The following is a 27,051-nucleotide window of genomic DNA, read 5'->3' as shown; positions in this document are numbered from 1 at the left end:
TGTTGTTTTTATTTTACTCCAAGCACCATAAATAATAACAATACAAAAAAAATACCTTCTCATACACAAGAAGTTTTTAGGGATATAAGTTCCTCTAAAGATTAGTATTAATTCCCACAGGAAAAAAAAAAGTAATCTCTGCTCGATGAAGGAGATGTTCCGACTGTACATTATACTGGCAAAGTAATGGTTAATCATTGGCAAAGAATCCTAGGACTGAATCCTGCGGCCGGCGATCATCGTAGTATCGATAAAGTTCTAGTGTTTTGGCATTACTAAGGAGTTGTTGGCGCCTCTTGGTCATCTCGTGTAGCTTCCCACCGCTGGAACCCATCATCATCCTCATGATTGTCAATGTACATGGGCACCGGTCCTAGCGACTCCTATGTCCGTGTCAGTTTAGCGTCTGGAATTCAGTTCATTCTGAAAATAATTCCAGCAATTTATGTTACAGGCTTAACACATGTCCAAGACCCTTTGGTCTTAATCCAGTCTCTGTAATGGGACCAGGTTTTTAGGGTTCCACTTACAAGGCAACGAAGCAGAGGAGATCTTGGTGGTGTGACGAGATACAAAACCAGCAAAGTCAGGTTTATGGGTGGGGGGGAACTTAGAAAAAACATATCCAGGGTTTTGTAGTGACTCGTCTTGCTCGGCCTGACATTTTCTCCTCCTGACTTGAGGCACGTGTTGTGATGGTTCCTTGCAACTCCATCATTGCGTCCACACGGTCTACCCTCGGATTATTTCTAGCATTGTTGTCAGGGTGCCTTGTGTAGCTTGTTAATTCCATTCATGGTTCCATGGGTAGCGTATAGAGAGCACATAGGTCAAAGGGTTATTGCCAGAATAGCCCTGTGCTACCAAGCTCAAATCAAAACGGGGGCGAGCAAGTCTGCTCTGTTCATGGTTTACATCTCAGATTATTAAGTAGCCTGTACGTCTTTCCTACACCCTTATTTCGTCCTCGTCTTCCTCTTCATCCATAAATGAAAAGTCTCTTCCTCGCCTTGGTTTCTCCTCTGGAAGGCCTGAAGAAGCTCTGGAGTGGGACTCTTTGGTGGACTGGCTCTTATGGTTCCTGCTCGATGTGGAAAGGCTTCCATTATCGTGGGCTTGAATGGGTGGGATGACTGAAGAAGAGCCGCTCTGCTTGGCTGGTACAGAAGGTTGGTTGTAGGTTGTCCTGCTTCCTTCCAACTCGTCAAGGCTGCGATCCAGATCCTTCTCCCACTGACTCTTCTCCATTACGCTTAGTATATCTCCTAACATGGAAGGGCCCAGGTCAATATGGAACGACATGATGGATTCTGCATGTTTCATGCCATAGCTACTTTTCGGGGCTGTGTCTGGCAGGTCTGTTAATTCTCCAAAATCTTTCTCTGCTAAGCTAATATCTGAAATGGGGACCGGGCTGGGCAAAGGACTTCGGGCGGAGGCCCCGTTTATGTGTTGTATCTCTTCAGGCATCTTCTTGACTGGACTGGATGAAAGGCTCTTGGGTAATTTTTTGCTGGACGCGCCCTTCTCCGATTCTTTTTCCGTCAGCTGCGGCAACGAGACGGCGTTCTTAACAAAAAGAGCTGAGTCCCTCAAAGACCCCAGCATGTCTCTCCGTTCGCCCCTAGTGACTGACAGGGAGCGTTTGCTGCTTCGAAAGGTTCGGGACAATAGACCCGGTTTGGAGGTAGATTCTTCCGGTTCTGGATGCTCATCGTTTTTGCTAAGAAATGACGTGTCTCCAAAGGCGTCTCCGGACCGCCCTATGTGCATGGTATGACGAAAGTCTCCAAGGGGAGCGCTTATCATTTCTGCCGTCAGATCTGCCCGTGATCGTCTCTTGGAGGCATTTGGGTTGGCGACCAGCTGCTTCAGAATTGGCATCTTGGCTATTGTACCCAATCCGATCTCTAAGAAGATTCCAAAGCGAGGAGCTGAAGGCTACAGTGCAATAAGTCAACTGTATAAGGAGTGTCCCGAAGAAAGATTACGGGGAGTTTTCAGGGAACCGACAATCTGAAGATGTAGTGACCGGTTTACCGGGAATCACGGGCGTCCATGAAATCCTGAGAAGACAGAAGAGGAGATAACATGTAAGTTCTGATGTAGTCTCACGTGACCACAGCCATGCTCATGTTCGCAAGTGCGTGAATATTCATGATTTCTATATTAAACATTTGTATATTATTTTTCCATCTGTGCTAAACCTGGCAGAGTAGTCATTGCTATATGGCTGCCAAATACAGCGATCAAGCAAAAAAACACGGAAAATCTGGAAAAAGTTATTTTATACTGGAGTCTACAACTTTCTGCACAAGTGGCCATACGCATTGGATTAACGTCAGCCGAATGCACCAACTTTGGCAGAACTGGGCATGGGGAGGGGTCTTCTGATCGATTGGGTAAGGATCGAGAATCTTGTACCAGGTTTCTGGCAGGTGTGTATTCTTCCAGTTGAAGACACATGCATGCTTGGCTAAACTGAGTGTGCATATACACAGTCCAGCCATATTAATGTGACCACCACGTTAAATAACCAATCTGGGTACACTCATCATTGTGGAAGGCACGATGGATCAACACAAGTATGCATCTATCCTTGCGGACCATGTTCACCCCTACATGCGAATTGTTTTTCCTCATCTACCAGCAGGACAATGCGACGTGTCATAAAGCTCGCAGTGTACGTGCGTGGTTGGAGGAGCACCAGGATGAGTTTACCGTATTCCCTTGGCCAGCAAATTCCCCGGACTTGAACCCAATCGAGAATCTGTGGGACCATCTCGATCGGGTTGCTCGCGCCATGGATGCTCAACCGCGTCCAGGGCAGCTGGCCACGGCACTGGAGTCGGCATGGCTCAACATACCAGTGACATCATCACAACATCCCCTCTCTTCCTGCACGTTTCGCTGTGGTCCGCTCTGCCAAAGGGGGTTATTCTGGAATTTGGTGGTCACATTAATGGGACTGGACTGTGTATGTGGAGAAGTCGGGAGATTCAGGCAACTGCAATCTAGAATGTGCATGACCAGCCTTAGCCTATATCGCCTGCCTTGATGGGCATCCATCAAGGCAGGTGTCCATAAATTTTGGATAAAGGCAGGGCTGTGGAGTTGGAGTCAGGACCAGTTGTGGAATCAGCAAAAAGTTACATGAGCCTTACTACTTGTTTCTGGATCTGACTGTCAGCCATGTATGAAGGAGCTGAAGTCGGGCTGTGCAGAAATAGAGAAGTCAGTGGTTTGACCATCCGACTCCACACCCCTGGAAAAAATGAGTTGCATCTGCTTATGGTCCCCTTCTTCCTCCTGACTAATGTCAGGGGAAATAAACATGGGGAATGTTGGAGCTCACAATGTCTTTGTTTGTTTGCGGCTGGGAAAAAGAACCCGTGAAAGACGTAACCGGAGAATGGGAACAGAATGGCTGGACAAACCTGTAGACTTTATAGGGAAGACACACTGAAGGACTATCCTAGAAATGGGCCATCAGGGAACCAAACGTAAGGCTCTGCCCCACTTCCCGGAGAATCCTTGTCCTTTCAGTATTTTTCCAGGTGCAATAGTAACCCATTGTCTTGTTTTTCTGATCAATAGGGGTCCTCCATAGGATCGGATTCTTAGAAGATATGACTGGAGAATGAGACTATGGTATGTGGGGAGATAACGGCATAACAAACCTGAATATACTAAGTCAGATATATCCTGTAGACACTTCTAGAGAGGAAAGACCAATGTACGACATATTAGTGGTCTTTTGTGATTTCTGAATTTCAGTAGGTAGCAATGTTCAGCCATGGATGGTAACTAAATATGGGGCAGATTATGGTATTCCCCCTTTCTACGTGTGACTACATCACAGACTGTGGCGTGCAATGTTATGAGCGTAGCTATAGGGGGTGTAAGGCAGAAATCGCTACAGGGCTCTGGAGCCTGTGGGGGCCCAAAAGCCTCTCCACAATATAAGAAATTGTTAGTATCTTAGATAGCACATGAGGGACCCATTACAGATTTAGCCTTAGGGCCCAGGAGCTTCAAGTTACACCTCTGGCAGGATGACTACTATTGTCACTGGGCCTTGTTACTGTACAATGCAGAAAAAGAAACCAAAATTTGATATCCTGCAGACGGGTACAATGCTATAGAGTAGGGTTGAGCAGTAAGGATCGGGAAAGATCGGATCCCGATCGGGTTTGACTGGACAATATCAAAAATCGGATTTTGAAATCTCAAGATCGGCTCAACCCTACTGTATATATAATATACAATTAGGGTTGAGCGATCGGGATTGGGAAAGATCGGAGTTCGAGGAAATTTCAAGATCAGGATTGGCTGGAAAATGATCGGAAATTGGATTTTGAAATCTCAAGATCAGCTCAACCCTACTGTATATATAGTATACAATTGGGGTTGAGCGATCGGGATCGGGAAACATCGGATCCCGATCGGCGATCAAGCAAATTTCACGATCGCGATCGGCTGTAAAATGATCGGAAATCGGATTTTGAAATCTTAAGATCGGCTCAACCCTTCTGTATATATAATATACAATTGGGGTTGAGCAATCTGGATCGGGAAAGATCGGATCCCGATCGGCGATTGAGCAAATTTCACGATCGCGATCGGCTGTAAAATGATCGGAAATCGGATTTTGAAATCTTAAGATCGGCTCAACCCTTCTGTATATATAATATACAATTGGGGTTGAGCAATCTGGATCGGGAAAGATCGGATCCCGATCGGCGATTGAGCAAATTTCACGATCGCGATCGGCTGTAAAATGATCGGAAATCGGATTTTGAAATCTTAAGATCGGCTCAACCCTTTTGTATATATAATATACAATTAGGGTTGAGCGATCGGGATCGGGAAAGATCGGACCACGATTGACGTTCGAGGAAATTTCATGATTGGGATCGGCTGGAAAATGATCGGAAATCGGATTTTGAAATCTCAAGATTGGCTCAACCCTACTGTATATATAATATACAATTAGGGTTGAGCGATCGGGATTGGGAAAGATCGGATCCCGATCGGTGATTGAGCAAATTTCACGATCGGGATCAGCTGGAAAATTATCGGAAATTGGATTTTAAAATCGATCCTGAAATTTCAAGATCGGCTCAACCCCACTGTATATATAATATACAATCAGGGTTGAGCAATCCGGATCGGTAAAGATCGAGTCCCGATCAGCAATCGAGCAAATTTCACGATCGCGATCTGCTAGAAAATGATCGGAAATTGGATTTTGAAATCTCAAGATCGGCTCATCCCTACTGTATATATAATCTAGCAGAGCAAATTTCACGATCGCGATCGACAGGAAAATGATCGGAAATCGGATTTTAAAATTGATCCTGAAATCTCAAGATCGGCTCAACCCCACCGTAGACTTTAGCGTCAGACGGCACCAACTGGAAATATTTAGTGTTCTTCCAGATCTAAAAAAAAAAAATCTCCCCAAGCATTGAGGTGCCTGTAGTGAAGAGAGCCAGAGATGATATAAAGAACCCAAAAACATTTTAACTTACTCCATAATTTACCTATTTTTGTTACTTTATTAAACCCGTTTCCTATGACAAGCTTCACTACCATGGAGGCAGCTGGAGGGAACGCTTCCTATCTATTACGCGCCAGGAAAAGACAGGTTTGGGAATTAATGGTGACAGCCGTCAAAGCTTATATTCCCCTAATATGAGAGGAGAGAGACAAAGGTAACCGCGCAGAAAACAAAGGCAGCGCTGACAATCTGAGTTACATGCCAGGAACGTGACAGATGAAGTGGGTGACAGTACCGTAGCGAAAGACGGGGAAATGTGTAAAACATGAGCTGACGTTCCCTTCTATCGCTTCTCCGTGATCTTCACATTTTACCGCTACAACTAATAAAACTGTAAATTAACCTATTCGGTAAAATTCAGGTGCGACGAGTCCTGGAAGCTGAGATCTGTGAGGCTGTTTGCTGCGATCCTCACATTATAGCGCTGCCTTAGCGGCCCTTGCATGGCATGTAACGGTAGGTGTAAATGGGTAGACTTTCCGTTTCCTGTAGAACACTTCTTTGCAGCAGTCACCTCACTTACAGCACAGCTATCATGTCTATGTAGGTAGGACGGAGAATCCACCAGTCATAAAGGGGATGTCACATTTTATCTACTCCCCCGCAACTCCACCTCTACACAATGGCCTTTGCCGAAATCGCTGAACATACCGAGAAAACTCTCCCATATCGGGTCTGCTCCTGACCATTGTGTCTATGGTCCATCTCCAGGAGACAGGAAGTCACTAAATATTTTGGACCTAGAGGTGAGAGTTGGAATTGCGAGATTTTTAGTTTTTTTTTTTTAAAGATAGATAATAATATAGAATTAAATGAATCAAAAATTCTTTAAAATATATGTTTAATATAACAATGTAACTTAAGCAATAGGTCATTTCTAGAGATGAGCGAGTAGTGAAATATTCGAGATTCGATATTCGTTTCGAGTAGAGCCTCAATATTCGACTACTCGATCGAATCCCATTATAGTCTATGGGAAAAAAAATGCTCGTTTCATGGGAAACCACTATTCGACTAAAGGAGAGTCACCAAGTCCACGAGTAGCAGGAGGAGAGTGTTTAGGAGGAGCAAAGTGCAGTTAAAGCGCACGGACCCCATTATAGTCTACGGGGTCCGTGTGCTTTAACTGCACAGCACTTGCAGTTGCGCTTATATTCCATTCGGGGGGGGGGTCCTCCAGACAGGAGGCAAGCGCTAATGTGATCCGGCCCTTACTCATCCTGCAATACCAGCATTGATTGGCCGAATGCTATACAGTGTATAGCATTCGGCCAATCAACACTGCTTCTGCAGCAGGCTCGTCCTTGCTAGTTGGGAGAGCTGGCAGCTTGCGTTTATGCAAGAGCTGACTTTTTCTCATAGGAATGCATTGACCAGCGTTGATTGGCCGAATGCTATACAGTGTACAGCATTCGGCCAATCAACTTTGGCTCTGCCAGAGGCTCGTTGGTGAGGAGGCGGAGTCTAAGATCGGAACACAATGGAGACTGCTGTGATCCGATCTTAGTCTCCGCCTCCTCACAGGAGAGCCTCCGGCAGAACCAGCGTTGATTGGCCGAATGCTGTGCACTGGCCAATCATTGCTGGTCAATTCATTCCTATAAGAAAAAGTAAGCTCCCTCGTAACGGCAAGCTGTCAGCTCTCCCGACTAGCAAGGACGAGCCTGCTGCAGAACCAGCATTGATTTGCCAAATGCATAGCATTCGGCCAATCAATGCTGGTTCTGAATCTTTACTGTGAATAGCGATAGTATTCGAACGATTACGAGTATTTCGAATACCGTAGTACTTGATCGAATACCGTAGTACTTGATTGAATACTACTCGCTCATCTCCAGTCATTTCCTGGGGACACTTTGCCTTTAAATTCAGGACGACACCGAAAGAGGGACGTGACAACTCTATAAATCTATAAAATGCTGCTCAGGGTGGTTTTCATTTTGGTAGTCCTTTCCTTCGCACCTCCATACTGCGCGGCCTCTTCCTTGCGGCCTACGTTCTGCACCGTCTCTGTGCACACAGATTATACGTTCGTAATGAGGAGTAATTACAGGATTATCTCTGGTACATGATCTTCATCTCTTAGGGCCTTTAGTCACAGACTATAAAACCATGGCATGTGGTTGGTATTGTATGTCACGGAGGCGATAACATTCCTTTGGAATCAGTAGTTGTGGGTTCAGCGTGGCACGAGGTATGTCCCGCACCGTCGTCTCCTCTGACGGCTCATAAATACCTATAAAATAACAATTTTTCCATCGGCAGTATTATTTACATACTAGCTAAGTGACACCTCCTCTGTTCCAATAGAAAGCCTAGTGAATCTTCCTATTACAGCTCCCTCTACTGTCAGAGTATATACTGGTATATATCTATTCATGAGATCTATCTGTTCTTAAAGAGAATGTGTCACTAAAAATCAACTATTTTTTTTTTTTAATTTATGTTAAACATATATATTTTTTTTTTTTTTAAATTTTCACGTCATTATATATATTTACATTTTCCCGAGGGCCACCGAGCCTAATAATAAATGACACTTGCCAATTTTGTAAGGGTTTTCTTTGCAGAAGTCACCTCAGACAGATAAAAAAAAAAAAAAGAAGATAACACCTCTATAGATAACACCACTGATCCATCATTACATCCATTCTCTGCACAGAGCGTGTCTAGAAATCTCTCCCATAACTAGGAATGGTGGGGAACTTTTGACAATTTGGGGTCTTTTCAGACCCCAGAGTATAATAATCGGAGACCGAGAGGGGATACCAACATAAAAAACACTGTTACTTACCTCTCCCTGGTTCCGCTGCAGTCCTCGGTGGTGTCGGCCATCTTCAATGATGTCCAGGACTTCACATGACCCGGGAGGTAGGCCCCGGTCATGTAACATCAGGGACGCCACAGAAGTAGGCCCGAAGCCTGTCTGGATCCCGGAGAGGGAAGTAACACTGTTTTTTTATGTTCTCTTACCTCTCCCGGGCCCCTGATCATTATACTTAGGGGGCCCCCGAGTATAATAATAGTGTTTGTGGGGCCTGTGGCGTCACTTACCGATCCCGATCCCGTAAGTAAATAGTGCCCGTTACCGCCGGTAAAGGCCTATTAAGAATTTCCTAATGTCCTGAGCCTTGTGGCAGCTGCTACCCCAGTAGTTACGCCTCTGCATAGACCTCAATGTGTCAGTTCCAGACTATTGCTGCCTATGGCCATGACACTGCAGTAAAGCAGATCACAAAATGCTGTTAACAGAGCAAAGGAAAAGCTCAGGCAAGATGGCCGCCCCCACAATCATGTACAGAAAATGCAATTAAAAAATCTACAATCGGAAAAAAAAATTGGCAATAAATTCTTAAATAAAAAAATTGGAAAATTGGCAACCAATCCATTATGGCAGGTAGCCCTCCATATATCGGAATATAACTGACTCCCATCCAGCCCTGACACTGACGTCTACGGCCGTTCACGTCATTGCCCTCTCTTGAGGACAATAATGGAAATGTTGCCGGCCATGAATTCTCCTGGGCGGCTTCGCCTAATCTATATGCCAGTAATATAAATGATACTCACACAGAAAGTATTTTGGCTGCTGGGAATAGAATTGCTCCGTCACCAGTTTCCAGCAGTCCCTCAGATCTGATCCCCGCTGATCCCCACAAAGCTGTCAGTGATGTGTAATGGATTACCTGTCCCGGTGCTGGGGTGACAGCAGAATGATGTGCTGCTTACATTGTACAATCCATACAATACTAGGCAACAATTCCCTAATATAAGGGTTACCTTGGGCTGGCCTGGTAACCACCATCCAGACAAGTGTGACAGATGGCGACTGAAGGCAGATATGTCCAAAAGTTGACCTGGCTTTTTTCATTTTGCGTCCTGTAGTTGTTCACACTGACCCCCCAGTGGAGCTAAAATGGCTTTTTGTAAGGCTCCATACGCCGGAGAAGGTGGTCTCTCCTTAGGGAGTGACGTTATCCCCATAACCTAGTCTCGAAGTCTCTCACCTCTGCCAAGTCAGTTTTCCCTAGGCTGTGCTGAAGAGATCCAAAAAGATCGAAACAGCGCTGTCCAAAGCTGGGAGACTGACTTGGCATCATAGCAGTAATGGCTTGTTGGAAAGTCGGGCATGATGTTTAAGGGAGCTACCCATAGAGGGCAGCAAACAGAGGCACTGTTTCCCTATTTACATCTTGGGAAACAGATTTGCATATTTTTCCCATAATCCCCCCTAGTGGAGCTAAAATGGCTTTTTGTAAGACTCCATACGCCCGTGAAGGTGATTTCTCCTAAGGAAGTGACATTATCCCTAGAAACTAACAATAGAGGCAGAGCTTGGATTTTCTGGGCCCTAGTGCAATGTACTCTCTATAATACTAGTGTCATCTTATATTGTATAGGCCTTTCGGCCCCCTTAGGCGCCAGGGACCAGTAGCGTTGCTACCTTTGCTCCACCTATAGCTACTTCCTGTTGCCAGATTAACCCTTCAAGGCACCTTGTTTTTGCTTCTTGGCTTGCATTTGCAATCTCTACATTGAAGGTTTTACACAAGGAGCCTAGAGCAGTCAGGGTTAAATAATGGGATACAAGTGCAATGGATCCATCAGCAAAACCGTCCAAATCTAAACCCGGTGGCTTTCAGCACACATGTAAACAAATCCTATGAGGGGTGTAAATGTGCCTGCCCTGCACAATCCACTAACCTGGGTGTACATCAGCTGCTGGAAACCCTGACTGAGCATTTTACATATCCAAAGCCAGAATGTGTTTGCACAAGACTTAAAGGGCTACTAACCTAAAGTCAGCAGCTTATATAGTGCAGATATGTAGTCAGTCATGTGTTCCTGGAGATCATGAGATAACAGTAGTGACCATGACAGTAGGGGTTATTCGTTACCCCATGACACTGCTGATAATAGAAAGTAATAGCGAAAAATACTGTATGTGAAGCTGCAAAACCTGCAATATACTATGTGCCACTGATATTACTGGACCCCTCCTATGTGGCACAAGGACCTCTAGTGCACCAGGGCCCAGCTCTGCACCCCCTATAGTAACACCGACGAAGTTGTCCAAATGAGCCTTTTACAATCTTGAGTTTATATAGATGAGATCTGGAGACGTCCTACCCTGGAGACTGTTTACCACAGGACTGTATACTACAGATTCCCCACCAGTGAGTCAGTCAGTATCTGCATCTCCCTAACTGGAAGAATCACAGCGTTACACCGAGCGCAACGTCAGTCCATCGACTGGAATAACCATATCATAATTTATAGCAACATCCCCTGCCAGCAGCCTTGCTGCAGATCATTCCAAGGCTCCATTACAGAAACCTTATGAAGATTTCCGGGGGAATTCACACAGAGACATTTCTGCAACTAAATATCTCATGTATATATTTTAATTGTGTCGTTTTGGAAGCTCACACGTGGAGCAGTTCTGCAAGGACTGTTCAGGGACATGGGACAAACACAACATTTTCTGCAACAAATCTGCAACATGTGAACTGACCCTTAAGGGTATATATACATGACCAATGTATCTATTTTTCCCATTGGGGTGGATTTTCCGTGTGTGCATGTACCCTTCTGCTAAGGCCACACGATATGGAAAAGCTGTTTTTTTTTTGTTTTGTTTTTTTTTGGGGGGGGGGTTGTTGCAGAATTTGCAGCCATGTTTTTAATCCAAAGTCAATAGTGACCTCAAAAGGAGGAGTAATATAATATAAAGGAGGTTTGTATACCTCTGCCTTCTGTTTAGTTGACTTTGGGTCAAAAAACTGCAGCAAAAAAGCAACAACAAGTGCAGCAATATGTGGCTGCAGTCTTATGCTCTACCTTGCAGATAACTTGGTGCCTGCATTGCAACTTCTGAGAGTGCATGTGGTCATGTTACTGTCACTGTGACATTGCAATCACTAGAAATCCACCAGACAATGCAAGCTTGGTAACTATTGTGTTGCAACATGACCACATTCACTTTCACTTTATTGTCAATCCAGGTATACTATTGATCTGTAACCTGGCCAAACTGGCCCCATAGCTCCGACCTTAGCTGGAAAGCAACATTCAGGCAGTGCTCAAAACATATGATAGATATGGAAAACGTCATTTACAGTATTTACAGCCAACTACAAGTAAGAGTGGAAAATGACAAGTGTGTCCTGGTGCAAAGTCCAGAAAGGCTTAATCATTGTATAATAAACGGTTCTGTAAAGTTCCTCTACCTGATGGGAATAACTATAAATATATGATCCATTTCTAGTGCATTGCAGGTCTGTGTTATTATATACAGTGTTACTCAGTCACAGAATACAGTGCTACTCCTATAGTGAGTCGTACAAGACAAGGAGACCTAGAAATGAATGCAGAAAGTAGAGGGGAAATATGGTCGTCCTCAGTGAGCCAGGTCTGTTATCTATGTACACACACAGCTAACCCTCAGTCCATTGTGTACATGTATCTGCATATTATCTGATCTGCTCCAGGCAGTGCTGACACACTGGATGGGCAAACACTTTAATCCAAATTGGCAATTTGCTCCTTTTAAACATGCTAGTAAAAAGAAAATCTAATTTGTTGCAAACAACGAGAGCTATGAAAGAAGCCAGAAGTCACAGAGGTCTCCTCAAGTGGAGCTGAGGGAGATCCTAGACGCCAACAACACGCTCATTATATGGCATCCCAGCGAGCTGCTGAGATGCCGGAACAATCACGGACACAGCCCGAGGAACGAGTCCAGCAGCAGGCCAGCTTGAGAGCTGTCGAAACTGGAGCAGGCAAACTTGACGGCAGCAATTTGCTGAATATAGGCGGTTCGTTGACACCAACAACACGCAGACGAAATTGGAGGCAGAGGCTAGTGTTCTATATTTGTCCGATTTGACAGACAGATGGACACCATAGAAATCAATGTCTGACATGAAGAATGATTGATGTCCGAGTGACGTCCATTAAAAACGGGTTGGGTCAAAAAGAATAGACCGATGACACTCCATTGTTTTTAGGATACAAAATAGATGGACATGGAACGGATGCAAAACGGGCGTTAAAAACCGTCTGATTTGTCCTTTGTCACGACTGAGAAATGCACACAGTCATGTGAATCTAGGTCTACAGCCAGACACGGTGAGGGGGAGGGGGACATGGCTGACCTCCTGGGGTATATAGGGAAGATTTTTGGCTATATTTTTTTATTTTTTTGTGCATTTTCCCTATCTTGTGCCGCTCTTCAAGCTCAACAATGACATAAAAAAACGTTGCTGTCTCCAGGAGGTTGCGAGCAATGCTCATCCAGCGGAGCAGACACGGCCTAACAAGGCATAGCATTCTCCTGACTCACAGCCACAGAAATAACCTTCCTTCAGACACAGCACTGACTGGAGGAATTCGCGCCCAATATAAAATCCTCAAGTCTCGCCCTGTACGACTGTTCCAGCATCTAGTACTCGTAGAACCATGTTTTGTCTGCATCTGTTTCTTGGAAAGCTGGGTTACAACCTCACCCACCTCTCCTAGCGTTAGATAACTGCACCCACATCCAGTCTGTACTGCCTTCTATCAGATGGAACTCCAGGCTGATACAGTTCATCTGCACTGATACATTGTTGCAAAATATTAGGAAATGCTGTTTCTAATCGCTCACAGAGGGCTGTCTAGACTGAATGACAAGCGTAACAAACTTCCAGCTATGTGGACTATTAGGTTTGGTTTTCAGTCTCTAGACATTAGCAAATTATTAACCCTGCAGCAGACATCATGGTGTCCGTTCTGGTCCACCCTGGTATCACAAGGAAGGTCCGAGATTGTTAGATTGGAGCTGCTCATACATAGTGTCTCCATTCTGACTCATAGGACCAACTCTATGATGTACATACAGTATGTCTAATAAGGTGCGCGGATCAGAGGCCGACATCAAGAAACAAGCACTTTAGGATAAGACCCCCACATAGCGGGCCACAGCAAAAAAAGTGATAAGTTAGTGTCACCAGAACCAGCATCTCACCCCAGCCCAGCAGATAGATAGGTTACTGTCACCAGACCCAGCATATCACCCCAGCCCTGCAGATAGATAGGTTATATTCACCAGAACCAGCATATCACCCCAGCCCTGCAGATAGATAGGTTAGTGTCACCAGAACCAGCATATCACCCCAGCCCTGCAGATAGATAGGTTATATTCACCAGAACCAGCATATCACCCCAGCCCAGCAGATAGATAGGTTACTGTCACCAGAACCAGCATATCACCCCAGCCCTGCAGATAGATAGGTTAGTGTCACCAGAACCAGCATATCACCCGGCCCTGCAGATAGATAGGTTAGTGTCACCAGACCCAGCATATCACCCCAGCCCCGCAGATAGATAGGTTAGTGTCACCAGAACCAGCATCTCACCCCAGCCCAGCAGATAGATAGGTTACTGTCACCAGAACCAGCATATCACCCCAGCCCTGCAGATAGATAGGTTATATTCACCAGAACCAGTATATCACCCCAGCCCTGCAGATAGATAGGTTATATTCACCAGAACCAGCATATCACCCCAGTCCTGCAGATAGATAGGTTACTGTCACCAGACCCAGCATATCACCCCAGCCCTGCAGATAGATAGGTTACTGTCACCAGACCCAGCATATCACCCCAGCCCTGCAGATAGATAGGTTAGTGTCACCAGAACCAGCATATCACCCCAGCCCTGCAGATAGATAGGTTAGTGTCACCAGGACCAGCATATCACCCCAGCCCTGCAGATAGATAGGTTAGTGTCACCAGAACCAGCATATCACCCCAGTCCTGCAGATAGATAGGTTACTGTCACCAGAACCAGCATATCACCCCAGCCCCGCAGATAGATAGGTTAGTGTCACCAGAACCAGCATATCACCCCAGCCCCGCAGATAGATAGGTTACTGTACCAGAACCAGCATATCACCCCAGCCCTGCAGATAGATAGGTTAGTGTCACCAGAACCAGCATATCACCCCAGCCCCGCAGATAGATAGGTTAGTGTCACCAGAACCAGCATATCACCCCAGCCCCGCAGATAGATAGGTTAGTGTCACCAGAACCAGTATATCACCCCAGCCCCGCAGATAGATAGGTTTTAGTAACCCTAAGTAAGCGGTATAATACAGTCAGCACCTAGCACTAACAGCACCAATTGCAGCCGTTCACACTTTAGATGCAACGGTAAAAAGCACCCGCAGCGCGATGGGTACAGCCATCCTTTCCCAATCACCACCCTCCAGAACATCATCAAAGAGCGGTGATTGTTTGCCATGACAGACCCCATTGAAGGCTCCCAGGCTTGTCATTACATTAGTAATATTACATGATGCCATAGGCAGCCTGCAATAGAAGTCACTGGATTTTAATATACATAACATTTGTAACACATAATGAACGCCGTAAAAATGAGACCCCAAAGAAATTGGTGCAAATGCGTTTTTTTTCCAATTCCACCTCATGCTGAATTTTTTCTCCGCTTCCCAGTACATTGTACAGGATATTAAATTTGGCCATTTCAAAGTACAAACATCATGTGACTCGGACAACGGGACTGAACGTCCCCTTAAGGCCTCCTTGTGAATGAAGTGCCCGTGCGCTCACGTAACCATCGCTCCATTCACTTCTATGTACAGTGAGATGGGAAGGGGGGGGGCTTGGAACCCCCATTCTAGTGAATTCTGGGGGCCACGGATCACCAATGTATCATGTATTCTGTGGGTAGGTGATGACTGTCCTATGTTTTAGTACAAATGATGCCAAAATCTTACAGTAAGTTCTTTCCCCTTTTCTGTTTCGGAGCAGTATAACAGAACCGATCAGACTTTCTTCTACTTCCTGGGGAGCAAAATTATCGAAAAGCAGAATATAACCACGTAGCCGGGGCTCATGAACCCTCCTATGTCCTCGGAAGGCCTATGGCCTACATAAGAGACCTCTGTTCTCCTTACAGTAGAGCTATGTGCTGCAGCCCCGTCTGTCAAGTACCAAAGAGCAATAACATCACACGTCACACTCAAAATATCTCTGAAGGAGCCTCAATATTTAGGATCCTGTGACCGAGACACGTCAATGGCCTCCTTTATACTCTGCAGTCATCTACCAAACCACCAACGCCACTGACTCCTAATGATGGCCCAACATCACAAGTCTCCATCACACAAGGGCCTAGTGTGTAACACGGTCGCTATGGGCTGGGGGGAGAGGAGACTTCACAAGGGGATATCTGACCCTGGAAAAATAACGTTTATTGAAGAGGGCGAGTCTGCACAGCTTGTAATATCACGTATCCAGCCATGGCTACACGGTGGCTCGTAGTCGCTAAAAAGTGGTGCAACGACGATTAAATGTAATTTTGCGTGTCCTCCAGAGAGGTGACCTCAAGGACTATGGCTACAGGCCTCAGTGTTAGGGTTGTATATATGCAATAATTCGCTGCTGGAGCCATAGATATCAGCCCTATACTGCTAGGGTATATATATATATATGCAATAATTCGCTGCTGGAGCCATATACACAGGCCTCATACTGTTAGGGTATATATGCAACCCTTCCCTGCTGGAGCCATATACACAGGCCTCATACTGTTAGGGTATATATATGCAATCCTTCCCTGCTGGAGCCATATACACAGGCCTCATACTGTTAGGGTATATATATGCAACCCTTTCCTGCTGGAGTCATATACACAGGCCTCATACTGTTAGGGTATATATGCAACCCTTCCCTGCTGGAGCCATATACACAGGCCTCATACTGTTAGGGTATATATATGCAATCCTTCTCTGCTGGAGTCATATACACAGGCCTCATACTGTTAGGGTATATATGCAACCCTTTCCTGCTGGAGTCATATACACAGGCCTCATACTGTATATATATGCAACCCTTCCCTGCTGGAGCCATATACACAGGCCTCGTACTGTTAGGGTATATATGCAATCCTTCCCTGCTGGAGCCATATACACAGGCCTCGTACTGTTAGGGTATATATATGCAATCCTTCCCTGCTGGAGCCATATACACAGGCCTCGTACTGTTAGGGTATATATATGCAATCCTCCCTGCTGGAGCCATATACACAGGCCTCATACTGTATATATATGCAATCCTTCCCTGCTGGAGCCATATACACAGGCCTCGTACTGTTAGGGTATATACATGCAATCCTTCCCTGCTGGAGCCATATACACAGGCCTCGTACTGTTAGGGTATATATATGCAATCCTTCCCTGCTGGAGCCATATACACAGGCCTCGTACTGTTAGGGTATATATATGCAATCCTTCCCTGCTGGAGCCATATACACAGGCCTCGTACTGTTAGGGTATATACATGCAATCCTTCCCTGCTGGAGCCATATACACAGGCCTCATACTGTTAGGGTATATATATGCAATCCTTCCCTGCTGGAGCTATAGATACAGGCCTCATACTGTTAGGGTATATATATGCAATCCTTCCCTGCTGGAGCTATAGATACAGGCCTCATACTGTTGCGAACCGCAGAAATTCTGCAAAGTTTTCCTCTGCAGACTTTTTCTCCCTATCATAGCTATAGGGAAAAAGCCGGTGTTCCCATTGACATGCTGCGATTTACAGAAACACGACGGTTTTTGAAACCGTGGCATTTATGCTGCGGATATTTTTCTACCATGTGTAGATGGGATTAGCTAGAATCTCATCCATTTTACAGGTACTGTAAAACCAATTGTGGCCAAATTGTAGCTTTTACACTACCGGGGGCCTCGGCCTAAAGGGGTTTTCCAGGATATATATATATATATATATATATATATATGACCTACCCTAAGGATAGATCATCAATATGTGATCAGTGAGAAACCTTATGCGGGTGCTGCAGCCTCTTCACCAGGCATAGCGCCATACATATCATAGTGGCTGAGCTTGGTATTACAGCTCAGACCCATTCACACAAATGGGACTGTGTTGCAGATCTACCATGTGAAAGATGAACAGCTGATCGGTGTGGTTCCGAGTGTCGGCCTCCCCAATGACCAAACCTTCAGCAGCAACTCCTAATGATGTACATTAGGGCATGTTCACACACCCGATTTGTTGCGACTGACACTCAATCCCATACATCTAAATGAGGCTGCTTTGTAAAACCCCATTGAGGGTAAGTTCACACAGGAGGCCGTCCAAAAAAACGGCATCCAGTCACGCGCTCCGCTCCGGAGCCCAATGAATGGGCCTAGTCCGGAGGAGGAAGTGTCTTCAGGCTGAATCGCGGCCTGAAGAATGAGCATCTCGCCTCTTGCACAGTATTTTCAGCGGCCATTTTCTCGTGGCCTGTGGACATGCGCAGTCTGCTCTGCCCAAGGCCCGAGCTAATTTGTAGGTGGGATTGTAGGCGAACAGCGGCGCGGAGAAGACAACGAAAAGTAGGAGACGAGTAGCCCTTCTTAAGGCTATTGTGACGTGGTACCTAGAAAAAATAGTGTGTGAATGATAGGATCCCTTTAAAACTACGGAAGTTGTATTTCACTGCCAAGCCTTATTGATGACCTATCAGATCTGATTCTGGGGATAATATCGCTCCATGAGGAGAGAGCGCCTTTGCAGGCGTATGGAGACTTACAAAGCCATCTTCGGCTGGAAAACAGATCGGCATATTTCCCATATGGGCCATAGGCTGTGTGTATGGCACGGAGGGGGTTAAAGGTGTCTTCTGGTTACTTTTGCACGTCACGTATAATCCAGCGCATAGAGAATAAACATGTAATGTGTGATGAGAGATTTATGAGGTAAGTGGCTGGTAATTACTTGGAGGACATGTTACCTCATGCTATATAAATGTAAGGAGGGGCCCCGATCCCGGCCATGTGCTGCGCTCGCTCCAACTTAATCAGCAACATCATTGTTTACATTCTCTACAACCAAAGAAAAAAAATCCACCATTTTTGCTCCGCAAGAGAAACACCTGGTATAGGACGGTTTACAAAAATGACAGCCCGTGCTAGACTCCAGAGCGGCATTCATAGTTCTGCAGACCAACAGAAAGTTTATCATCAAGGTGATGTTATGGGGTTAACAGACGTTAGATTTCATTAGTAACTAATTTGCAGTTTCCTAGCACAATTTGCATCATTTTTGATTCATCCGTGAAAATTTGCCTCCAATGAAAACTTCCCCTACTGGCTGCACAATGTAATGCCCTGCATATAAAAGCCAGAGTAGGAGAAAGTTATTCCAGACTATAAAACTAATTGTTTAAAAGGTTTTTTTTCTTCTCATACATGTAGTGTCCTCCTGATAACCAGCCATGATGTCCTTATTGTGGTCAGGTTATCTTCTCATACATGTAGTGTCCTCCTGATAACCAGCCATGATGTCCTTATTGTGGTCGGGTTATCTTCTCATACATGTAGTGTCCTCCTGATAACCAGCCATGATGTCCTTATTGTGGTCGGGTTATCTTCTCATACATGTAGTGTCCTCCTGATAACCAGCCATGATGTCCTTATTGTGGTCGGGTTATCTTCTCATACATGTAGTGTCCTCCTGATAACCAGCCATGATGTCCTTATTGTGGTCAGGTTATCTTCTCATACATGTAGTGTCCTCCTGATAACCAGCCATGATGTCCTTATTGTGGTCAGGTTATCTTCTCATACATGTAGTGTCCTCCTGATAACCAGCCATGATGTCCTTATTGTGGTCAGGTTATCTTCTCATACATGTAGTGTCCTCCTGATAACCAGCCATGATGTCCTTATTGTGGTCAGGTTATCTTCTCATACATGTAGTGTCCTCCTGATAACCAGCCATGATGTCCTTATTGTGGTCAGGTTATCTTCTCATACATGTAGTGTCCTCCTGATAACCAGCCATGATGTCCTTATTGTGGTCAGGTTATCTTCTCATACATGTGGTGTCCTCCTGATAACCAGCCATGATGTCCTTATTGTGGTCGGGTTATCTTCTCATACATGTAGTGTCCTCCTGATAACCAGCCATGATGTCCTTATTGTGGTCGGGTTATCTTCTCATACATGTAGTGTCCTCCTGATAACCAGCCATGATGTCCTTATTGTGGTCGGGTTATATTCTCATACATGTAGTGTCCTCCTGATTACCTTTCCACAATAAGGACATCATGGCTGTGTTTCAGATTATAGTAAGTTCCTTCATTCCTAGTCACATCCATTGGTTATGTCCATAAGAGAAATCCTTTAACTAGCAATTGAATATTTTGCTGCAAAATTGTGAAGAATCTAAGACCAGGGTGATAATGAAGAAGACATGTCCTCCCCGAGTACGCAATGCTTCACACTACAACAAGGAATTGCTATGTAATACCCTTTGGTAGGTTTGGAGATCTAGACACTTGTTGCTTTTTTTAGTATATCCTAAGAGAGGTCTATCCCATTGGGGTTGGCGGCACGATAACACACGGCACCTCTGTCCCTCCTCATATTATTTCTTAGAATTGCAACTCACGGGAGTTTCTTTTCAGAGGGGAATTACCGAGTCCTAGCTGGGGATTGCATCACAAGTAGACTAGAAAGTCCCTGGAAGATGAGGGAACTTCATAAACTGACAAATCTGGTAACATTTCCCAAGCGACTCCATCGCTGGATGCAACATTGTCGCTTACCTCGACAGACGTAATACTACTCAGCGCTGCAAACTGGAACATAGCAATATGTGCCATGAATGTGTGATAGGTGGAAACCCTTCAGAGAAGTGGAGACAAAGTGCCCACACCTCGGAGCCTTCACGTCCATTAGTCTATGGGAACCAACCAAGCATACCTCAAACTAATTGGGGCTACACAGCAAATTGGCCGCAACTCCCGTGACGTGACCAAGGATCACCTTGTCACCCTGCCGTAAATAAATGGAGGTGACTTGTGACCTACTGGATGTTGTGACTCTGGGGGTCACAGTGTAACTTCATTCACTTACATTAGTCAAGGAGCCACATGGTGACCCCTGATGACACAACTAGAGCCTTGGCCAAAGTCGTCCCTAATAGAGATGAGTGTGTACTGTTTGGATCAGCCGATCCGAACAGCACGCTCCATAGAAATGAATAGATGCACCTGGTACTTTGACGGCGGCCGGCCGCTTAACCCCCCACGTGCCGGCTACGTCCATTCATTTCTATGCGAGCGTGCTGTTCGGATCGGCTGATCCGAATAGTACTCGCTCATCTCTAGTCCCTAACCCTAGCCTCAGAGAGAGCTGCAGTCATGTACAGCCATCTCTCCGACTCATTTCCCTTCTAGAATACGGAACAGGGAGACAAGTCCCAGAGGTTTCCGGCAGTCGCTCACTGGCAGAACAACTTATAGGTGCGTTTCGACAAAAGTTTGTGCCGATTTCCTAATACAATGAGTTTCTGCTTACAAGTAGGGTTGAGCGATTGGAAAAGATCGTATTCCGATTGGTGATTGAGTAAATTTCGCAATCGCAACCGGATGGAAAATGATCGGAAATTGGATTTTAAAATCGATCCTGAAATCTCAACCCTACGTACCAGTGCCGCATTGCCAATTCTATACAGTACGGTGCAAAAGTTCTAGGCAGGTGTGAAAAAAATGCTGCTCAGTGAGAAGGGTCCGAAACGGAAGAGAAATGTAAATCCCATCAATATTCGGTTTGCCCTTTGCCTTCCATCAGTTCTTCTCGGTACTTGCAGACAATATTTGGAAGAACTGGGCAGGGAGGTTGTTCCCGCCGCCATCTTGTAGAACTAAGCGCAGATCTTCTGTGGATGTAGGCTTGCTCCAATCCGTCTGTCTCTTCATGTCATCCCAGACAGACTGGATGATGATGATGAGATCAGGGCTATATCTGTGGGGGCCGGATCATCACTTCCAGGACTCCTCCTCCATAGGGAAAGGTCACCCTAAATATTGATGGGATTTACATTTCTCTTTTGCTCATTGACTAAAACTTACTTACTCTCACTTACATCCATGCCTGCCTAAAACTTTTGCACATTACTGTATGTAATAGAGTAGTAGGGTGTCAGTGTAAGGTTTGCCGCAGGTCACATGACATTACATTTAAGCGATGCCGTGTGATATTTACATAAAACATATCTTGCTCGCTCTTGCACAAAACCAATCTAAACTAAGAACTCCTGCCAGGACAGAAGAAAAGACGGGAACACGAACACGCAGAGGCCTCCGGGCCATTCACTTACAAGGTTCATTTCTGCATGACATTAGTTATTGCACCCTTTATGTCCTGGCAGCGCTGGCATTACCTGGCATGTAGTCTGTATATAAGATAAGATAAGATAATCCTTTAATAGTCCCAACACTCGCCACTGCCAGTCATAGCCATAGGGGGTGCAGCGGTCACAGCGGCTACCAGGACCTAGGTCGGGAGCCCAGGAGCTTACACCCCCGGCCACAGCAGTAGTTTTGCCTCTTGTTAATCGCTTATGTAACAATTCCCTAATATCTTCTATCATCCAAACATTAAATTCACCACCATTGCCCTCCAATTCCACCAGCAGAATACAGGCTGCCTATGGTTCGGCCTCTGTACACTGATGGGTGCTGAGTACAGTTTATTTTCCCTCCATTTACCAGCCCTGATGTCTGATCGCTTCCACAAAGAGAGATTCAGATTATAGAATATATAGGCAGGGGCGTAAGTATCGGGGTAGTGGCTGCCACAGGCCCGGGACATTAGGGGTGACAGATGCTACCACTGCGTTAATTTTTTTTTCTTAGAAGGCCGTTACTGGTTTGAGTTACTCCAGCTGGTAACGGGCCCTACTTACTTAACGATTCCGACAGGGGCTGGGATTGGTAAGTGACGCCATCTTTTCAGACCCCCGAGTATAATGATCGGTGGCCCGGGAGAGGTAAGGGAACATAAAAAAATTGTGTTACTTACCTCTCGGGGCAGGCTTCGGGCCTAGTTGTGTGATGTTCTTGACATCACATGACTAGGACCTGCGTCCCAGGTCATGTGATGTCCCGGACGACATTGAAGATGGTCGACACCACCGAGGAGATGCAGCGGAGCCAGAGATAGGTAAGTGACAGTGTTTTTTATGTTGGTTCCCCCCCCAGTGTCTGATTATCATACTCTGGGACCTGAAAAGACAGGGGCCACTATGGGGCATAATATTAATAAATGCAGGGGCCATTATGGGGCGTAATATTAAGTGCAGGGGCCACTATGGGGCGTAATAGTGTGTGCAGCGGCCACTATGGGACATAATACTGTGTGCAGGGGACACTATGGGGGATAATACTGTGTGCAGGGGACACTATGGGGCATAATATTAAATGCAGGGGCCACTATGGGGCATAATATTAATAAATGCAGGGGCCACTATGGGGCATAATATTAATAAATGCAGGGGCCACTATGGGGCGTAATATTAAGTGCAGGGGCCACTATGGGGCGTAATAGTGTGTGCAGCGGCCACTAAGGGACATAATACTGTGTGCAGGGGCCACTATGGGGCATAATACTGTGTGCAGGGGCCACTATGGGGCATAATACTGTGTGCAGGGGCCACTATGGGGCATAATACTGTGTGCAGGGGCCACTATGGGGTATAATACTGTGTGCAGGGGCCACTATGGGACATAATACTGTGTGCAGGGGCCACTATGGGGTATAATACTGTGTGCAGGGGCCACTATGGGGGATAATACTGTGTGCAGGGGCCACTATGGGACATAATACTGTGTGCAGGGGCCACTATGGGGTATAATACTGTGTGCAGGGGCCACTATGGGGGATAATACTGTGTGCAGGGGCCACTATGGGGGATAATAGAGCGCACAGGAATGGGGTGGGGGGGAGTCGGTCAGGGTCTTCGGCGTCAGTCAGGGGGAGCCATGTCTAAAGTTCGCCACGGGGCCGCGCCACTCCTAGTTACGCCACTGAGTAGTATATGCCCTGTTTGATAATCCCATAATCTGGCATCCCAGTGACTCTGCAGGCGCCGGTTACTCTATGTTGGATTACCGAGTCCCTCTTATAACTATTCCGGGCAATGCAACACGTTTGTTTCAGATTAAACAATCCCTTCCTAGACGTGAATGCAAAATCCAGAACTGATGGCTGTCGTCCTATGGGAGGGGGTATCGGTACCACTCCGCTTAGCATGTGGCTCCTCCGTCCATATGTGCCGTTAAGTGTCGTTACAGATCCTGTTTCCTCTCATCACAAGGACGAGATAAAATCTGTGGTGACAGATGGCGGATTCCCAGATGGGACCTGCCACTAACCGCCAGCTACAATCACTTGTACGCCGTAAAAATCATCACAATGAAAAAAAGTTCAGTGGCCGGAGACGTCAGGACGCTGTTCACATCATGTGGTCGTAGGGATGATCCCTATAGAGCAGGTGACACAAGGGACAGGTAAAAGGGCAACCTCCTGAAGGAAGGAAATCCAGGCCAAGAAGTATCGCTACAATGTATCAGTCTGAAGTCCAGAGTCTTCTATAGACTGGATACAATTCTAGAAACACATTGTCTCTATGACTGACAATAAGCAGACATGTTACTGTATATAAAAGCTACAGAACTTATGTGATGGATATAAAATGTGGACTAGATACGTATAGGGATAAGAATAGTATATAGTATATACCTGGAGCGATACAGCGCTCTACCCATAGCCACAAACAAGGCCTCTGTGCAATAACATTGCGGGCCCCTTGCTGTCCAGGGGCTCCTATAGCAGGCAATGATGGGCCCCAACCAGGGGGATGGCAAGAAGGGGTGCAGAGGTAGCAAACACTACAACATAGCAAGTATTATAGATACTATGTTATATATATTGCATTAGGACCCAGGAACTTCACCGTATACCTCTCGCCCCTCAATTATTAATCCAAAGTAGAAAAACATGGCTGATTTCTTCCAAAAATGGCGCCACACTTGCAAATGTTTCTTCTGTAACGCTTTTGCATTTAGAGTTGTCAAAGTGCACAAAGAACGCAACCCCTAAAGAGTTAAATGTCACACGCAGCTCTGCTACATACCTCTCTGTGCATGTCATACAATTTACACAACATACAGGACCAGCAAAAAGTCCTGGAATCTAATCAGTCACCCAACTGTCCCAGGGTCCTGAAGAGCAACCTAGTTAAGCAGCAGTCCAATGATTATTATTAAGATAGGATCATTGCAGCCCTACTGGATGTCACCCAGCTTTCCCAGAGCCAGATCACAAGACAAAACCTCTTGATGGAAGACAACAACTTGCATCATTCTTCCTTCATTACTAGAGCCATGGCAGACCCCCCTACACAGGGACCCCCGACATGGAAGGACTTGCTCAGATGTATTTATATCATTTTCCATCATTATTCAGCAGCACGTGTGTGCGACTCTTCCCACCGATGTAGCAGAGCTGTACAGATTGCAAACCCTAAGTATTTACATAGCAGTCATAACTCGGAGCCTATCACTGTGCGGGCTTATTGTGACAAGGACAGGGGAACTTTAACCCCTCCGACCGCCGTCTGGTGACAGATCTGGAGAGGGAGTAAATACGGTCCCCATCACAAAGCCCCTACAACAGCTCATCCTACTGAATGGGTACAGAGACCACCCCCCTTCCCCCAACAATGAGGGGCAGTCATTTGGATGCAGGCCTTTGTGTCCCTCCGAACACACACAGGCACAGTCCAGAGCGCGACGAAGCAACGGGACGGGATCCAGGCGGCGCCGTACCAGCCGACGTCTCCCCTGGTTGTAGCCACTGCAGTGCTGAACCCATAGGCACGGCCGGGTGCTGGCACGACCCGAGCGGGCAGTGAATTGCAACCCGTCACCGCTTATAAATCCCAATAATATCATTATTTATATAGCACCAACATATTCCACAGCACCGTACGTGTATCGACGAGATCCAGGCAGTCATAGGAGCTTACAATCTAAAGAAAGGAACAATAGACGAGAAGGAGACATTGACGGCACACTGTACTCACCTCCAAAAACCCTAATCCCAAAAAAGAAGGTGGCACAGGAGTGCAATCCAGAGCCACGAGTGACTGGCACGGTCCTGGGCGCCCTGTATAGTCCAGCTCTCTGCAGAACTCCCCAGTGTATGGATGACTGTACCAGCACTCACATAAAGAGCTGCAGTACAATGCAGGCCACACCCACCCTCCAAAGCCACACCCCCTCCAAGGCCACACCCCCTCCAGCACAGAGTTCGAGGGTCTCTCTATAAAGACAAATGAAATTCCCCGGGGGCTGGGGACACTTAGGAAATGGGACAAAAGGACGCCAGAGGTGAAACTACTGAATTAGGGAGAGAGAGGGGAGATTTGCCCTGAAGGAGCGGCGGCCATTGTGTGCACGTTACCTGCTGCAGATTGCAAGTTTTACCCTACAATGCTTAGGTTAAGTAGATTATATACTTCCCATATTGACCTGGGATTAATGCAAGAAGCAAGAGACAATGTCAGCGCTGCAGATTTGGCAAGACCCTCACGGCCGCTCACAGTTCCCGGGATCAGTCGCAGCTATTTATTTGCTTTACTTAGGCTGGTCTTACACGACCGTAGTTTTAGACCGCAAATGGTCCGCAATTGCGGGTTTTAAATTGCAGACCATTTGCGGACCCAGTGTTTTCTATGCACCCTCTTACACCACCGTAGATTTTGTCCGTGGTGTGGCGTGCCGTAACCGTGGTCCGGACAGTATACCGCATGTCCGTAATGGCCGTGTTTTTACGGCACGGACTGTCCCATACAAGTCTATGGGTGAGTGCAGTTTTGCAGATATACACTGAACATACTTCAGTGTATATCCGCAATTGCGGATGCCAACATGTGTGTTTTGTTTTTTGCGGATTTGCAGAATACTGATACACACAGAACGTTGTGAATGCACTTTGCGGTCGGGCATGGACGTCTGCGGAATGAGTTTTTAGAGGGAAATTTGTGTTGCGGATCCGCAAATTGTGGACTGCAAAAACCACTACGGTCGTGTAAGTCCAGCCTTACTTATATAGCGCCATGGTATTCCGCAGACGTTGTGGTCACTGCCCCTATAGGGCTCACAATCTACATTCCCTATCAGTAGGTCTAGCGAATCCCATCCCCACTTTGATGGAAAATACATGCAGCGGACATGCTGCGGTTTACAAAATTGTCGTGGTTTTGGAAATTGCAGTATATCAAGTATAATGGAAGCAGGGGAGTCCGCAGAGGTGTGAAAAGCGCGATGCCATGATTTTTCCCATAGGGCTTTTTTTTTTACTGTGGGGTCTACCCCGAGGGTCCCACAGTATGGTCCGGCGCTCCGCCATGTGCCACTATTATAACTACCAGGCCCAGGGAAATCTTTACTGGATCCCATTCCTGAGATCTGGCTCTGACACATTTCCACATCGTCACATAAGGCGCGTGAGCGTCATGCGTGTAGACTAAATTGAATTATCGTCATTTGGCGAGCCCTGGATCTTTCCGATAGTCTTCAGAAATCTGCGGAGTTGTGGGCTGTAATTATGGAGC

General features: G+C 46.0%; 1 protein-coding gene across 1 annotated transcript; it reads right to left on the bottom strand.

Moving 5' to 3' along the window:
- On the bottom strand, nt 1-25,621 carry CDC42EP4 (CDC42 effector protein 4). The gene is made up of 2 exons (XM_075279367.1): nt 25,519-25,621; nt 1-2,066 (listed from the first exon to the last, which is right to left on the bottom strand). Exon 2 carries the CDS (start codon nt 1,882-1,884, stop codon nt 949-951), a length of 936 nt encoding a protein of 311 aa, XP_075135468.1. The 5' UTR covers nt 1,885-2,066; nt 25,519-25,621; the 3' UTR covers nt 1-948.
- Between the last annotated feature and the right edge of the window lie 1,430 nt (nt 25,622-27,051).

This window comes from Leptodactylus fuscus, chromosome 6 (assembly GCF_031893055.1).
Source record: "Leptodactylus fuscus isolate aLepFus1 chromosome 6, aLepFus1.hap2, whole genome shotgun sequence".
Classification (NCBI taxonomy): domain Eukaryota; kingdom Metazoa; phylum Chordata; class Amphibia; order Anura; family Leptodactylidae; genus Leptodactylus; species Leptodactylus fuscus.
Note: the sequence above shows the minus strand (reverse complement) of the source record. Positions and strands in the feature narration are given on the sequence as shown.